At 46.9% G+C, this 15,417-nt stretch overlaps 1 protein-coding gene and 1 long non-coding RNA gene across 2 annotated transcripts in view; one reads left to right on the plus strand and one right to left on the minus strand.

The window, feature by feature from the left end:
- TNR (tenascin R) overlaps positions 1-12,541 on the plus strand; it is an 83,782-nt gene extending 71,241 nt beyond the window's left edge. The window contains exons 18-21 of the mRNA XM_027086249.1: positions 1,328-1,424; positions 6,021-6,182; positions 10,819-10,982; positions 11,930-12,541. Of these exons, the coding sequence (XP_026942050.1) occupies positions 1,328-1,424; positions 6,021-6,182; positions 10,819-10,982; positions 11,930-12,049 (543 nt within the window). The 3' untranslated portion in view covers positions 12,050-12,541. The remainder of the gene's footprint in view (positions 1-1,327; positions 1,425-6,020; positions 6,183-10,818; positions 10,983-11,929) is intronic.
- Positions 1-15,417, minus strand: part of LOC113609179 (uncharacterized) — a 314,685-nt gene that overhangs the window by 225,480 nt on the left and 73,788 nt on the right. The window contains exons 2-3 of the long non-coding RNA XR_003428534.1: positions 11,220-11,339; positions 8,099-8,238 (exon numbers count right to left, since the gene is read on the minus strand). This is a non-coding gene — a long non-coding RNA (uncharacterized LOC113609179). The remainder of the gene's footprint in view (positions 1-8,098; positions 8,239-11,219; positions 11,340-15,417) is intronic.

Consider the following 15,417-nt stretch of genomic DNA (forward strand, 5'->3'; position numbering starts at 1 on the left):
CACCCACTCCCCTCATGCCCAACCTGGGGCTTTGCATTGTCCTCAGGGCCTTGCTCAGCAGCCCATAGGTTTGGTGAGGCAGAGGAAGGAATAAGAATATCAAGGCTGCAGTGGCCCAGCCCAGTGAGGCAGCCCCAGGAAAACTGCTCCTTCTGTGGGGATAGCTCATGCAGGAGGGAAAGGGAGTAGTGGCTCAGAGAGGCCCAGGGGTCTTGCCTGATGAAGACTGTGGAAAAAATAAAGAAAGAGAGGAGATGAGTCCCCTGCAGGAGGAGGTGAGTCTCTATGGGGAGATGATTAGGATCTTTCTATTGGAGAATTGCATATGGCGGAGCAGATGAGGGGAAGAACCCGGATAGGCCCCTCTGGTTACCAAGGCCACCCCCGTCCCCATCCTTCCCTGGCCTCTCTGGTTCTTCCCCAGAGCTGTCCTAGCCTTCAGGGAGGAGAAGTGGTGGGGAAAAGAGAGACACCATTTCCTGTCACCACCCTCCTCCCATGTGTGATAGGGCAGTACAGAAAGAAGAGGAAGGGCAGCCTGGCGAATGGCCTCACACATCAGTACAGGCCACTACACAGATGGGCGAGTTCCGGCAGCCCGGCCAGGAAGCGGAGCAGCATTAGCTCAGTCAGGGCAGATGGAAACCCAGCCCCTCCACCACCCTCCTCCCGCGGATCCCTCCTCCAGCACCAACACACAGCGCTGGATTTTTCACAGTGCAAAATGGATAGTTGTTGAATGGAGTTACATGGTGGCTGTGCTCGTAACAGCCACTCTTGGGAAGCATTTTCTTTTATGTTTCTGACATATTTGTGCCTTCTTCTTAAAGCCTAATTGGAAATTGAAGTCGAGGCTGATGTATTGGAGGGTAAATGAAATTAGCACTTAAACAGTTCGGGAGGTGAATGATATGCAATTGCTTTGCCTGAAATAGGATGATGACAGCTCCTAGCTGATCTGAAGTTGGTCCCATTCTTCTGGTGAGAAAGGCTTTCTACTGCATTCTGTGGTGCAAAAAGATTAATTTGAGAGCCAAGCCTATTTCCCTTGACTAGTTGGGGGCTTTGTATCCTTTCTACGTTGCAGGGGTGCAAATAAGTGTCAACATTACACCCTGGCCTATTCATCAGGTGCCACTGCGCTTCAGAGAGGGGCTCTGAGCATCTCCTACGACTGCTGTGCAAAAAAATACCGAGCTCCGTACTGCAGTGGTGCTTAATCTGAGAACCTTTGTCACTGCAGATATAAAACCCAGTTATAGCAGTTTTACTCGTTAGAGTTTATTTTCCTTAGCATTTTCTTCATTTCCCCTCTTTCTCTTCACAGGTATTCCAGAGGCGGCAGAATGGCCAAACTGATTTTTTCCGGAAATGGGCTGAGTACCGCGTTGGCTTCGGGAACCTGGAGGATGAGTTTTGGCTGGGTAACGCCTCCTTTTTGTTTCCCTTGGAATGCAGCTCCAGTTCTTTGTCCATCTTTCTCCTCTCTGTGTCCATCTGGGATTATCAGAAACCCTGTGTCCGTTGAAAAGCTGACAGCTCGTGAATTGCTTTCAGTACTTCTTGCTCTGTTAGGCTCCACTATTGATCTGTTTCTATCTTGTTGTGGTGTTTTCCTCTTTGCTCTGTCTCTTCCCATCCTCATTAATAGTCTCTTATGCTGATGGGTCTTGACATGAGGCAACTTTTACAAAGGGAGAGAGCTGCCTGGTGAGGGGAGGGGGCAGAGGGAGCAAAAGGACGGCTGGTCATCTCTCAGGAGCCAGACACCAGCCAGCCCGCCCGCAGGTCGGAAGAGAAATGCGACAGTCACTCGGCTCTAGTTCCTTGGAAGAATGTTATTACTGACTTGGGACGGGAAGGGAAAAAACGAAAATGGCATTAGAGGTGACCGGCAATTTCCTAGAGGTCTGACACAAGCAGGAGGTATAGCTTGAGAACTGAACTAGTGTGAGAAGGTAAACACACACCTGACCCAGGCAGATGGCAGTGAAGCCAATCCTAGAAAGCAGTGAATTTATTTTTCCCTGCGTCTCCCTCTTGGTTGGATTTTCACAGTGATTATAAAGGGAGGCAGGGGAAAGGTGGATAACTGTGTTCTGTATTCGTGGTCTCCTCTCTCTCTCCCCTGTCACTATCCCGCTTAGCCTCAACATCTTTCTCCTGGACGCTCATATAACAACCCCTCCCTGGCCTTCCTGCCTCCTGGACCACCCATTGTCCACATGGCCAGGAGAATCATCTCCCTCATACCGAAATCTGAGCAACGGCCATAACCCCATTTGTGGAGCTTTTAAACCACTCCCCATCACCAGCACATGAAGACTAAACACCTTCGCTGTGGTACAAGGCCCTCGTCTTGGGCCTATGCCCCACCTCCAAGAGCCCTGCTGCTCTTCCCTGCACCCCGCAACCGACACCAGACCCCAAGCACTTTATTTATGGAAGTATAGTTGATTTACAATGTTTCAGGTGTAGAGCAAAGTGACTCAGTGTTTTATATATATATATATATATATATACACACACACACACACACATACACACACTTTTTAAGATTCTTCTCCATTATAGGTTATTACAAGATATTAAATATAGTTCCCTGTGCTATAAGTAAGTCCTGTTGTTTATCTATTTATATATAGTAGTGTGTATCTGTTAATCCCAAATTCCCAATTTATCCCTCCCCACCCCAACCTCCAAACCCTTACAATCACTAATGTTTCCTCTGCAAGGAACGCTCTGCCATCCAACTCTCCCCCTCCCCCGTACACCTTGCTGTGCTCTGCGCATATCCAAAGGCCCAGCTAACCTCTTCTTCCTCCATAGGACCTATCCTACCCATTTTTCTCACCCTTTGCCTGTGGGAGAATTAGCTACTTTCTCTTCTGTGGTCCAAATCAGTGTCCATTTTCCTTTCTGTCTCTCTTGACTATACTATGGAAACTTCTTTCAGGGCTGGGACCAAACCATATTCATTTTTAACCTCATTACCTATCACAGTGGCCGGGGATAGTAGGTACCTAAAGTGTAGATAACAATCAGTCAATCAATCCACCAATTAATAAGAATTTATTGAGTGCCTATTAGATGCCCAGATCTGTATTTGCTGTTGCACATAATAAAAAATATAAGGTAAAAATCACATAAAAACATTGAAAGACAAGTCAAGTAAACAGGAAAATATCCTTACCTTCTAAGAGTTTACAAACAGCTTGGGAGATAAGTATACAGCAGAGGAATCAATGCGCCCATAGCAGACAGTGCTCATGTTTCCCAAACCTCAGCTACAGTACACCACGTTCACAATTTTTACCATATCTGGGAAATATCTGAACTATCACGCACTTGAATTTTCTATATCTCACTTGTTTTTTTAAAGAAATCTACGGTTTTGTGAAAGAGACTTTACAGCAGTGCCCAAAATGGAAAGCTAGTCATCATGTGCCATAAATAAAGGGAGTCTCAAAAATAAATGCAATGAAAAGAAAACAGTATATATATTATTAAATGCCAGCTGTTGCTGTGTTGGTGGGACTAAAAATGGAGATTAGAAAGTGCTGGGTGTAAACCACAAAGTACAAGATCCAAACAGAGAGTTACCATTAGGATCAGGGTTAAGGTTTCCCCTTAATCTATGAAGAAAAAGAGAGCATTTGGAAATATCTTTCTCCCTACCTGTCCAAAGTTATTTAGTCCTTATTCCCCAAATACTTCTCATATCATCAGAGATGGCCTCCCACATTGGGAAACACTGTACTAATCTATGAGCTACTGACAAGAAGGCTGCAGATACTCAGAGAAGGAAGAGTCAGCTTCCTGGAGAAGGCATTGAGGGATGAGTAAGAAGAATGCAGGAGGGAAGCACACAAGAAAAGAGGGAAGGCAGGGATCCTTTTGACGTGTGCAAACGGGACAATGGAAAAACCATCCAACCAGAGCGAAGATGCAGCTCAGGGAAAGAAGAAAATGAGGGAAGGTGCGTTGAACAGAGGCGTGTTGTGGTACCTACAGTGGGGAAGAGAAGGTTTGACTCAATGCCATAGGTAATAGGGAGCCGGGGAGGGCTCTTAAATAGACGCCTGGCCTGGTGATGTGTAGTTCGGTGACAATACTCAGGTTAGGGGTAACACTCTGACCCATGGTTTACGTTGTAAGTTGGGTTCCCTAGAAGCAAAGCCTGAGACAGGGGTTCTTGTTCAAGTGATTTATCAGGGGAGTGCTCTCAGAAGGGGAATGAGGGAAATAGCATAGAGCAGGGGGAAAAAATGCAACAGTGTGATCTTGGTGGGAGATTAGCTTCAGTCTGATCCTCAGGGAAGCTCTGGAGCATAAACTGCTCCTCAGATTGGCCCCCAATGGGGCAAGGGGGCTGGGATTTGGTACCTCCTCATCAGGTATTGATGGAGGTCTGCCCCAAGGCATGGGGGAGGGAGCAGGTAACTTCCAGAGTAGAGCAACTCCTGTTCGGTCAAGGGCAATGATCCAAGAAGGAGGCAGCTGTGAGTTGTTGGCGGCTGGGGGCTATGTCCACTGTCCAGTTAAAGGGCATCTGGACTGTCTGTGATCTAACCAAACTCTCCAGATGTGTGCTGCCTCCTATTTCCACTTGCCTTTGAAGGACCATTCTTCCCCCTCTGACAATTCTCTCTTCTCTCTACTTCTTCACTGAGTTTTCCCCTATACATCTTATACTAGAAAACATGCTGTAACATCTCCCTTCTTCAAAATAAAAACAGTAAAAAATTAAAAAATAAAGGGCATCCGGGCAGGGCACCGCCAGGATCCACCATATCCGCGCAAGCACAAGCCTAGGGTAAGAGCAACCCGGCACGCAGCAAATAGCACACAGCTTTCGACATATAACTAACATAAAGCTTGAACTCTCAAACAGGATAGGGAAGAGATAGAGAGATCGAGGTGACCCTCAGCCAGTCACTTCACTTCTCTGGACTTCAGCCTCCCTTTCCACAACACAAAGAGACTAGCCTAAGTAATCTCGAGATTCCCTTCCATCTCGGCAGATTGTTTTATTCTAAGTCATGGTGTACTCTGATAGATATCAAATGTCACAGTAAAGCAACAGGACCCCAATTCAGTAAGCAGGTAGAAATCAGGAGGACTCAGAGATCACCAGCAATGCAAGGGGAGTGGTTCAAAGTATGGGCAGGTAGTCAGAATCAGAAAGTCCCAGAGCACAGCCATCCAGGGCAGAGAGACAAGAAAATACATATGAGAAAATATCACCAAGGAAGAGCTGGGCTCTGCCTCACTCTGGACTCATGGGGTCTGCACCTTACAAGAATCTATTAGACCAAGGCCTGGGAAGCTTAGAGGCCAAGGAGAGAGTGGGTGAGGGAGGGTAACTGCCCAGAAAGATGAGTGAAGACGTAGCAGTGCAAGATATAGCAAGTAGATTAGAGAGAAAGGAACTGGAGTTAGGAGACAGGTGACAATATTCTCTGACCCAGTTATGGGAGCCTCAGGAGGGCTGGAGGCTGAGAGAACAAAGAGCAGTGTAATTAAAGGTGGACGGAACCCCCTCCCAGGCTACTAGGAGATGGTAGGATATCCTGGACCCCGAGGGTCTACTGTGAATTACTCTGATCAGTGTTTCTACCTCTTGCTTCCTATCACTCACACCGAAGAATTCACACCCATGTGATGCCTCTTGTCATCTTCAACTAACACCATAGTTTGGAGTGGGAGGTGGCGGGGGACAGGGCCCGGAATCTTGAGGCTCAGGGCTTGTCCGGTACTGGGTCATGACTAGATGGTAGGACCCCTGAGCTGACCTGCGGTGGGAACTCATCAGCAGAACTGGTCTGGTCTTTTTGCAGGAGGAAATTCAGTCTGGTAGGATCTGTTTGATAACAACCTGGGAAGGACTGAAGGCAAAAGCAATCCCAGTACCCCTCCTCTTTCCCAGAACATCTGTTTTGAGGCCACAGTCACATTTTGCTTCCCATTTCCAAAGCCACTGAGGCCAGGCTGACTGTGTTCTCTGCTCTCCTCCACAGGGCTGGACAACATACACGGGATCACGTCCCAGGGCCGCTACGAGCTGCGCATAGACATGCGTGACGGCCAGGACGCCGCCTTCGCCTACTACGACAAGTTCTCTGTCGAGGGCAGCAGAAGCCTGTACAAACTCCGCATAGGAGGCTACAACGGCACCGCAGGTACCTTGGCCCCGAGCAGCCCCCGAGGGCAGTGGGCGTGCAGCAGGACCGGGCCCCACGTTCTAGGCCTGAGCTGCAGAATTCCCCGCTAGCCAAGGAGGAGGGCAGAGGGCTGGCGCACTGCCTCTGGTCCACGCTGCCCCTCACCACTCAGGTGACCTGAAATCAATTTCTCAGGACTTCAGTTTCCTCATCTGGAAAATCTTAATAATGATGCCTGTCCTAGTTCACAGAGCAGTCAGGAAAAAAATGTGATAAATAGAGCGAAAGTGTTTTTAAAGTGAACAGAACATAGTACAACGTGAGGGTGAAGGATTATTTTTCTTGTCTAGATTAATCAACATAGGCTCTTATCCAGTGACAGCATAATCATCTATTGTCCGGTAGAAATCTCCCCTGTAATGCCATCTAGGAAAACCATCTTTGAACTAATAAAAGTAAGACAGATTCCCCCCCATTCTGAGCTCTACTCCCCTCCATCAGCAGTCACCATAACACCTCCATCAAGGAACACACAACAGCTCCTAAATGTTCCCCAGGGGCCGCATTCCTTTCCATTCCTCCACGAGAACCTCACACGTGGTCATGTTTTCTGTACAGATTTTTATGGCAGTTCCACTAAGTAGAGCAAAACCATCTCTATAAGCTCTGTTGCATTAATAGTTTTACCAGAACATAATATCCAGTCTGCTCCTTAGCCTTTGCCAATTTATTTCAAGGGTTCTCTTATAGCACATTTCCTAAAACCTGTTTTGCCAAATATTCCACTATTTGGTACATGGAGTTATTGGTCCTTTCATTAACTCCAATTATAGGGCTAAATGCTAGGATATAAATTTAGCAACATTTTTATAACTCTTGGAACTAAGAAGATCATCCAAGTGTTGCCTCTCCAACGACTGCATCTGCTCAGTTATTTCTCTGCTCAGCCAGGTGCTGTTACTCCAAAGAGGAGACACACTTTCCCTTGTTGTTTGTCATATGGGAGATCATTCCCAATGGCAATCAGACCTGCCCGAAGTGCCCCAACAGAAGATCCAATTTACCACACTTTGGGCATAAAATAGCCATTGAAATGGAGTGTATTAAACAAAATATCAGACTAAATCATTGCAAAAATAACCTGATACCAACCACTCCCTAAGATTAGAATCGTGCCTGCAGAAAAGCAGTTCTTATTTCTCCCACAGAAAGCGAAGCAAGCCCTCCCACTTCCTTACGTGGCCTCCCTCCCTCCCTCCACTTCACCTGCTCCAGGCCTATGCTCTTACCTGTCTAACTTGGGCCCAGCTGCTGCAGCCTCTGTTGCAGCTCTATCTCGCTACTGGGCCCCATGGAGGTCATAACTGTTGGACTGCATTCTACTGTCATGTCTCAGAGGCAAGTCCCACCAACAATTTGGCCAATCATCATAAATTAATTGCAGTCTGACCTCTTATGTCATATATTCAGTTCATCTTCTTCAAAAGATGAGAAGCTAGGCTTATGTAGGCTGCCCCCTTCTCTGGGCAACTTCACACAATGGTTGTTCTTCCCAGGTTGGAAGGTCTCCAGGGAGGAAAAGCCCATTCTCTCTCTGGCATTTACTATTGCCCAAGTTCCCTGGACTTTATCTTATATGTTGCTCGTTTTTACTGGCCCTTCTGGCAACAATCCATCCCCATGGCCTCCAATTCCAAGTTCAGCCCCTTCTCCCATCTCCGTTGTTCTCAAAGGCTACAAAAATCCAAGCCTCTAACCGGGACTCTAATTGGATTAGAACTGAAAATTCCAAGTCAAGTTATCAATAAAAGGTTGTTGAGCAACCCTTAGAAGTTCATTGTGTGAATTGTGAGGACTCAGAAGAAGCATAAGACATGACCTCTGCAAGAACTAAACATCCATTTACAAAAACAGACCATTAAGAAGCAACTCACCACACAATGAATGGTACTTACTCCCAGTTTACCGGGCATTCAGAGAAGGGGGTTCCGGGTAGTTGAAAAAGGCTTCATGAAGGCAGTGGCATTTGACTGGGATCCTGATGGTAAAGGAAACATTCCAGGGAAGGAAAATCCTGGGAGAAAAATCACAAAAGGAGCAGTTACCATGGAGGGAGGGAAAGTGCAAAGGGCCTGGCTGTCCAGGACAGGGTGTGAGTTCAGAAAGAATAAAAAGAAAGTGGGTGGAGCCAGGCCCTGAAGAGCCTTAAAACGGAGGGGGCAGAGGAGTTCTGTCTTAACATGGTGGGCAGTGGGGAGCCACGGTGGGTCCTGAGTGACACAATGGATGTGGGGTTTTAGGAAGATCAAGGTGACAGCCATAAATAGGATAAAGTAAATCTGAGTGAAGAACAGAGACCAGCTGGAGCTGCTGCATTAATCCTGGTAGGAGATCACAGGAGACTTGACTGATGTTAGAAGTTAAGAGAAAAGTACAAATCTGAACAGCAGTTTGAGAGAGAAAAACCAAGACTTAGCTAAGGTACTGAATATACGAGGTGGCTATACGAAGCAGAAATGGGAGGGGGAGCCAGATTTGGGAAGGGGACATAGACCAACATCAGGATCGTATCTGAGAAAGCAGAAAGCAACATCAGAGTGGAAGTGGGAGAGAACCGTTCCAAGGGAGTAACGAGGTCAGCTTCTAGACTACAGGGGGAAAAGCAGGAGATGAGAAGGTAGGAACGTGGGTAGAGACAACACAGGGAATTGATGGTAAAGAAAGGGTCTTTAGAGAGTAGGATTAATTCAAGATTTTTTAAGACAAAGGATATGAGTATGAGTTAGGGTGAGAGGAGATGAAAACCCTAATATATATATATATATATAAAGAAAGGAAAAAATAAGACATCTTTTCTGCCTTCTCCAGGACCTGGAAGACATGGGAAAGAATGAGTTGCAGGTAGTGGGACTAGCTCTGGGTGGACACAAAGCCTGGTTTTTAAGAGACTAGGAGGGGGAAATGAAAAAGATGGGATAGAAATAATGACATATGGACTTAGGGACCCAACTGGCCTGAAGGAATCAGGCTTCCCCATAAAACAAAGATCATCTTCCTAAGAGTTGAGTTGTGGCCAGAAGCACTTGGAGGCATTGAGTGGCCACTGTGAGTGTGGACTCGGAAGCCACAGGATCAGAACTATGACCTATCCTGGCTTAAAGTGACCTCAGAAGCATCTGAGACAACACTCATTCAGTAGTGTGAGCCCCTTCACAACACTTCTAACGACAAATCCTGCCAAAAGTTTGGCCAGTAGGTGTAAATTAATTACGGTTTGATACCTCACCTCAAATACTCAATTCATATGAGTCCCCTGCATAACATCCCAACGAAAGAACACCTAGCCTCTAAGAATAGAGATCTCTCCATGTCTCCAGATAGTGTATACCACTTAGAAACAGCTCTAACATTTAGCTGATTTCTCCTCATATATTTAGCCCAAATATGCCACCTTGCAGTCTCTACCTACCGATCCTCATACTTTCCCAAAGAGTTTTTGTTTTTTGGGGGGGATTGTTTGTTTGTTTACTCAGTAGTCCATCAAATATTTGGAGTCAGTGATAATGGACACTGTCTCCCCCTTCAAGCCTGCTCTTCCCCAAGATACAGCCCTGGTTTCCCCAACCGCTTCTCCTCTGACATGGTTAGGATTTTCCTATCATCCTGTTTCCTATGGACAGGAACTCTAGTTAGACGATGTCCCTCTTCACATGTGGCCCCAAGTTCTGAACAGGGGGATACTGGGTGTGAGCTGACTGGGCCTGATGAGTCATGGAGAAAGCCAGGCTGTACGGTGGTGACCCGGACTGGCCCAGGTCACCATGGCTCATCACTGTCTCCTCTGAGACAAAAGGAGCCGTGAATGTCTGTGTCCCAGTGCTGGCCTGAAAGAAACAGACGGGGATGGTGAGGTGGAGCTGAGTGGACAGAGTTCTGAGCAGAAGGCCAGGGCAATGAGGCAGAGTAAGTCCCCTACAGACTAATGAGTTCCTTTCCGAGAGCGCGTTCATAACTTCCATTTGTTCGTTAAGTCCAACAAAGTTAGCCTAGGTACCCAACTAACACAGTCGGCTGTATAGTACTGTACTATAACAGGTTTATAATACTTTTCACACAAATAATACATAAAAAGCAAACACACACAAAAATAAACATTTTTAACTTTATAGTACAGTACCTTGAAAAGTACAGTAGTACAGTACAACAGCTGGCATACAGGGGCTGGCATCGAGTGAACAGGCAAGAAATAATAAAGATACTGTACTACCGTACTCTATACGGTACAAAGTACACAAAAGCACAACTACTTGGAGAGGATGCACGCACGTGACAATGTGCGCCAGACATGTGAACTAACTTACGTGACTGGACGTGCAAACACAGGTTCGCATCTTTGAAAGTTTGCAACTTGAAGGTTCACATGTAGGGGACTTACTGTAACGAGCTGGGGAGAGCAGCACGGAAGTAGTGGACCCAAGGGGTAGGTGGAGTAAGAGCTCAGTGCAGCCAGGCTGAGGAGCCAGATAGGAACAGAGAGGTGAGTGGAAGGTCTCTTAAGCGGACGCCAGGTTTGTTGGGCGTGGGTCAAATGTCCAGAACATCCTGACAAAAGAACAACAGGTTGGACGGCCTCATGAATGTGTCTTTTTTCCAGGGGACTCCCTCAGCTATCATCAGGGCCGCCCTTTCTCCACAGAGGACAGAGACAATGATGTTGCAGTTACCAACTGTGCCATGTCATACAAGGGGGCTTGGTGGTATAAGAACTGCCACCGGACCAACCTCAATGGGAAATACGGGGAGTCCAGGCACAGCCAGGTGGGTGAAGCTCTGCCGCTGCATGAATGACCCAGAGCCGTGCAGCCCACGTCCCTTGGCTTTATGTTCTAAGTACACAGGTGGGTCTTATATTTCCCTTTTAAAAAGATACACTCAGAGTGTTGAGAAAGGACTCCCATAAAGAGGAAAGTAATGCAGACACTGGGATAAGAGCAGGACAGAGTCGAAGCCAGGGGAAGAAAAGGGAGGCACCTGGACTCAGGAGCTGGAACTCACCCAGAGAAGTCTTTGACAGCCAGTCAAGTCCCATTTCATTTCCTCATCTAGCATATCCCATGAAAAGCTTATCAAGTTCAGGGACAGCGTCAGAGGCTCAGCTTCATCCAAAGAAGTGTCCTAGGAAGGGAGAGATCAGAAATAGCAGTGTAAACAGGACCGTCTTTCCCCATTAGAGACCACAAGTCTATAGGCTGGGTTGGGTGACAGGGTGACCAACTGGGCCAACTGGGACCTCTCCAATTTTAGCACTGAAAGGCTAGCGGCCAGGGCACCCCTTAGTCCTGGGCAAACCAAGACGGTTGGTCACCTGATAGGTGGAAACCACCTGACTCTCCCATCAGGAGTGAGCGGTCAAACACAGTTATGCTCTTCGAAATGCTTCTATACTGTTGGAAATTTGAAATTCAATACTAGTTACTGGTGCGTGCAAATCCTGAAACCAAAACCAGAAAGCCAGCAATAAGGAATGACCTGCAACACATTCCCATTATAGACCCAGGCCACTGGCAATGTCTAAAGAGAAAAGCTAGAAAAAAATCTCTGCTCTTTTGCCCTTTTTGGGAACTCAGCCTCAAGCTTCATGTTAATGGAAAGTGACTAAATGCACATCTTGGATTCTCCACTCTCATCATCCTCTTTCTTTTCAAGCTGGCAGTTCCGTTGAGGGGGTAGGGGTGATCTGACATGCTTATCTTTCTCCTTCCCAGGGGATCAACTGGTACCATTGGAAAGGCCATGAGTTCTCCATCCCCTTCGTGGAAATGAAGATGCGCCCCTACAGCCACCGTCTCGTGGCGGGGAGGAAACGGCGGTCCTTGCAGTTCTAAGCAGTGGGCGGCTGCGAGCCAACTGACCTTTTCTGTCATTTGTTTGTATTTTATAATATGAAACAAGGGGTGGGGGACATAGTAATGCTTTGCAACATATTAAGAGCGTTTGAAGGAAGCAGGATGTAGTAGGAATCAGCAGCTCATGGTTTCTGCTGCCCCCGGGCCTGACCCTCCGTCTCCATGCTCCCTCCTACCCCGTCATCCTTAACCTACCCCTCTTTTCCCACCAAGGAGGAAAAGTGAGACGTTTTCTTAAAAGACCAATTCAAAGGCAAATCCTGGAGTCAGACTCTGTGACGGTGACAGGCACGTGCCTTCTTTCCTGCCCTCCTTCTGAGATGCCCTTTACTTCCAGGTATTGCGCTCTGGTCACTGCCTTGGATGGCCAGGTTCTCACCCCAGCCCAGAGAAGAGGCCTCAGCAAGAAAGCTTTGCCAACAAGTCCCCTTAAAAGGAAACAGATTAACCTCACCCCGTCCCAACAACCCAAGGCCTAACGGGCCAAAGATTCTCATCTGACACTCTTACTCTTACCAGCCAAGTGTCCTCTGTCACCTTTCAAGAGTAGTGGCCTCTTTTCCAGCCAACCCATCCTTTGCCCACTTCCATCCTAACCCTTAGACCCCCTACGGCCCCACAAGCGCAACCACTGTTTTGGATTCTAGCTCCCAAGGTGTTGCCTGCCCCTGGCCTGGGCTGCATAGCAGCTGTGTACCTAGGGGTCATAAGTCCCTGCCCCTCCCTTGGGTCACAGACAGCAACTTTCTTTGAAGATGGGAGGGGGAGATAGTTGTGGTTTGTAGCACTTTGGGGTCAGGCATGGAGGAAAGGACAGAAGAAACAGAAATCAGGGTCCCCGCCATTGAGATGACCAGTTCCATGGGGCACACGGATCTCACTTGGCTCCATTTTCTCTATTTCTGGTCCTATTTGTCATGGATTTTTTTTTCCTGAATTGCAAACGAAAGGCCTCATTCCTGTCTTCAGCCAGGCTCTCCTTGGGGGTCGGGGTGGGGGGTGCTTAATAAGAGTCAGAAGAAGTTATATGACCAGCCAGCCATTCCCCTGACTGATAATCCTTGGGAAGAGGTAGAATTTTAGGGTTTTGGTTTCAGTTTTCTCCTCTTTTTTGGTCCTGTGAGAAACAGGAATGACCTCCTTAATGAGGTGAGCTCATGAGAAGCCTTTCTCCATCTTCTTTTATTATTCTGCCTTTGAGAGGAAACATGAAAAGTGCCAACGGAAATACCATCTAGAAATCCAAAGGGGAAGAGGGGAGGAGTGCGGGCCTACCTCCCATTTTCTGAGATGTGCTCTCTTCACTGGCATGATTTGATTTTTAAACCCAAGAGAGCTGGGGCTTCTAAAAGCCATGACCCTTCAACTTCTCCAATCAAATGTCAGCTGCAAGCATCCCTGCAGCATCTGCCAATCCAAGCCCAGTCTCTCCAGCTGCCTTTTCCCTTTCCTCTCCTTTTCCTTAAAGCCCCAATTCTGTTTTTTGTAATGCCCACATTTAGTCAAACTGGGGCATCCTGGGCCTTTCCCCACCGATCACGGGATGAGCCTGAGAGTTGGAAATTTTCTAATGGAAACATCCACAATCTAACCAAGCTCTGTTAACCAGGAAAGGAGAGTCCCTCAGACTGACAACCACCCTTCTGAGGTGATAAGGATGGAGTCAGCTGCCACTTGCATTCTCCCTTTAGCAGACCCTCAAGGCCTTGTGCACTGCCATGGTGTGGATGTGACTGCCGGACCAGTGTTGGACAGAGGTTCCATTTCTCAGTTCACCATGGGCTTCAAAAAACTAGGGGAAGGAAGAAGAAACAGAAACAATCCTTTCAAGAAACCTGCTGATTAAATAAGATTTAGATAGGGAGTGGGACACCAGTGAACAGTAGGAAGCATGTTGAAGGAGGAACCTGGCGTCTCAGGAATAGGCCCAGCTCTGCCACTTTGTTGGCACTATGACATCAGGACAGTTGTTTCACCTCTCAGGGCCTCAGTTTCCTCACCTGTTTAAAGAAAGTTTAGACTAGAATGGTTTCCCTTTCAGTTTTGACAGTCAGTAAGGCTAGTCTTTGACCTGAAAATGGAAATTGGCATTGGTGAGAGAGCACAATTAAGTAATGAAAATTCACCAGAAGCCCTGCTTTATGAAAGACAGAGAGACAGACAGAGAGAAGGAAGGAAGGGAGGGAGGGAGGGAGGGAGAGAGAGAGAGAAAGAGAGAGAGAGAGAAAGAGAAAGAAAGAAAGAAAGAAAGAAAGAAAGGAAGGAAGGAAGGAAGAAAGGAAGGAAGGAAGAAGGAGGAAGGAAGGAAGAAAGAAAGAAGGAAAGAAAGAAAGAAAGAAAAAGAAAGAATCAGAAGTCATCAGTCAAATATACACACGAGTGTGCGGCACGCACACACACACAAGAAAACATTGCAGAAAAGATTGTGCCAAATAAGTGGCTGAACTCATTTTGTCCATAAAAGCAGAACCCAGGGACCTAGTGCCAGTACAGCCCACCTCATCAAGGGAACTGAAATGGAAAAAGATCATGAGTCTCCATGCTGTCAATTCAGGTGAAAGCCAAGAAACATCAGTGGAAACCAAAATCTGTCTTTTATTGGAACCATTCTACCCTATGGAACATTTTTATAAATAATAGCAGCAGCATTGCCTAGATTCATGTTAAAGAATTTTAAGGCTAGAAAGGAACTTCAAAGATTAGCTCACCCAACATTCTAGAAAAGGATTTATAGATTCCTTTTATGAAGTAGAGTGATTTTCTCACAAATTTTCACCATTTTTAAGAGACACTGTGCCCCATTACCTCCCCAAGGCCCATGGTCAACTTGACTCAAAGCTTCATAAATAGACTCATGCATTCCTGCTTATCCTGTTCCTCCAAGTACCCGTGCTCTTCCCAAGGGTGGATCCAGTAAGCGATACTCACAAACCACTCACCCTCACACACCAAAGTTTCCCTCAAGGGACTCAGAGGGAATAGAAGTGGACTCTGGTCAGAGGCAGTTAAACTGCAGACACATCAGGATGTGTATTTAGAAAAAAAAAAAAAAAAACCCTACCACCAATGACTGCAATACACTCATTGCCTAGACCTAAGATCCAGACAGTTGCTTCTTTTTGCATTTCCCCATCAGATAATTTCCAACACAGTAAACTCACATTCTCCAGGCTTCTATCTGGAAGGTGAAGGGGCGGGGGTAGTGGGGAGATGACAGATCTGTGGAAAATTCCTGCTGGCCTTTAGACAGATTTAACTGGAGGAGGGAGACTTGCTAAGTGTGACCACTGGGGCATTTACAATCCCCAGTCACCTCCTGACAGTGGGGTTGAGGATACCCAGTGCCT

This window comes from Aethalodelphis obliquidens, unplaced genomic scaffold, assembly GCF_003676395.1.
Source record: "Aethalodelphis obliquidens isolate GAN/ISIS:26980383/991018 unplaced genomic scaffold, ASM367639v1 scaffold55, whole genome shotgun sequence".
NCBI lineage: Eukaryota > Metazoa > Chordata > Mammalia > Artiodactyla > Delphinidae > Aethalodelphis > Aethalodelphis obliquidens.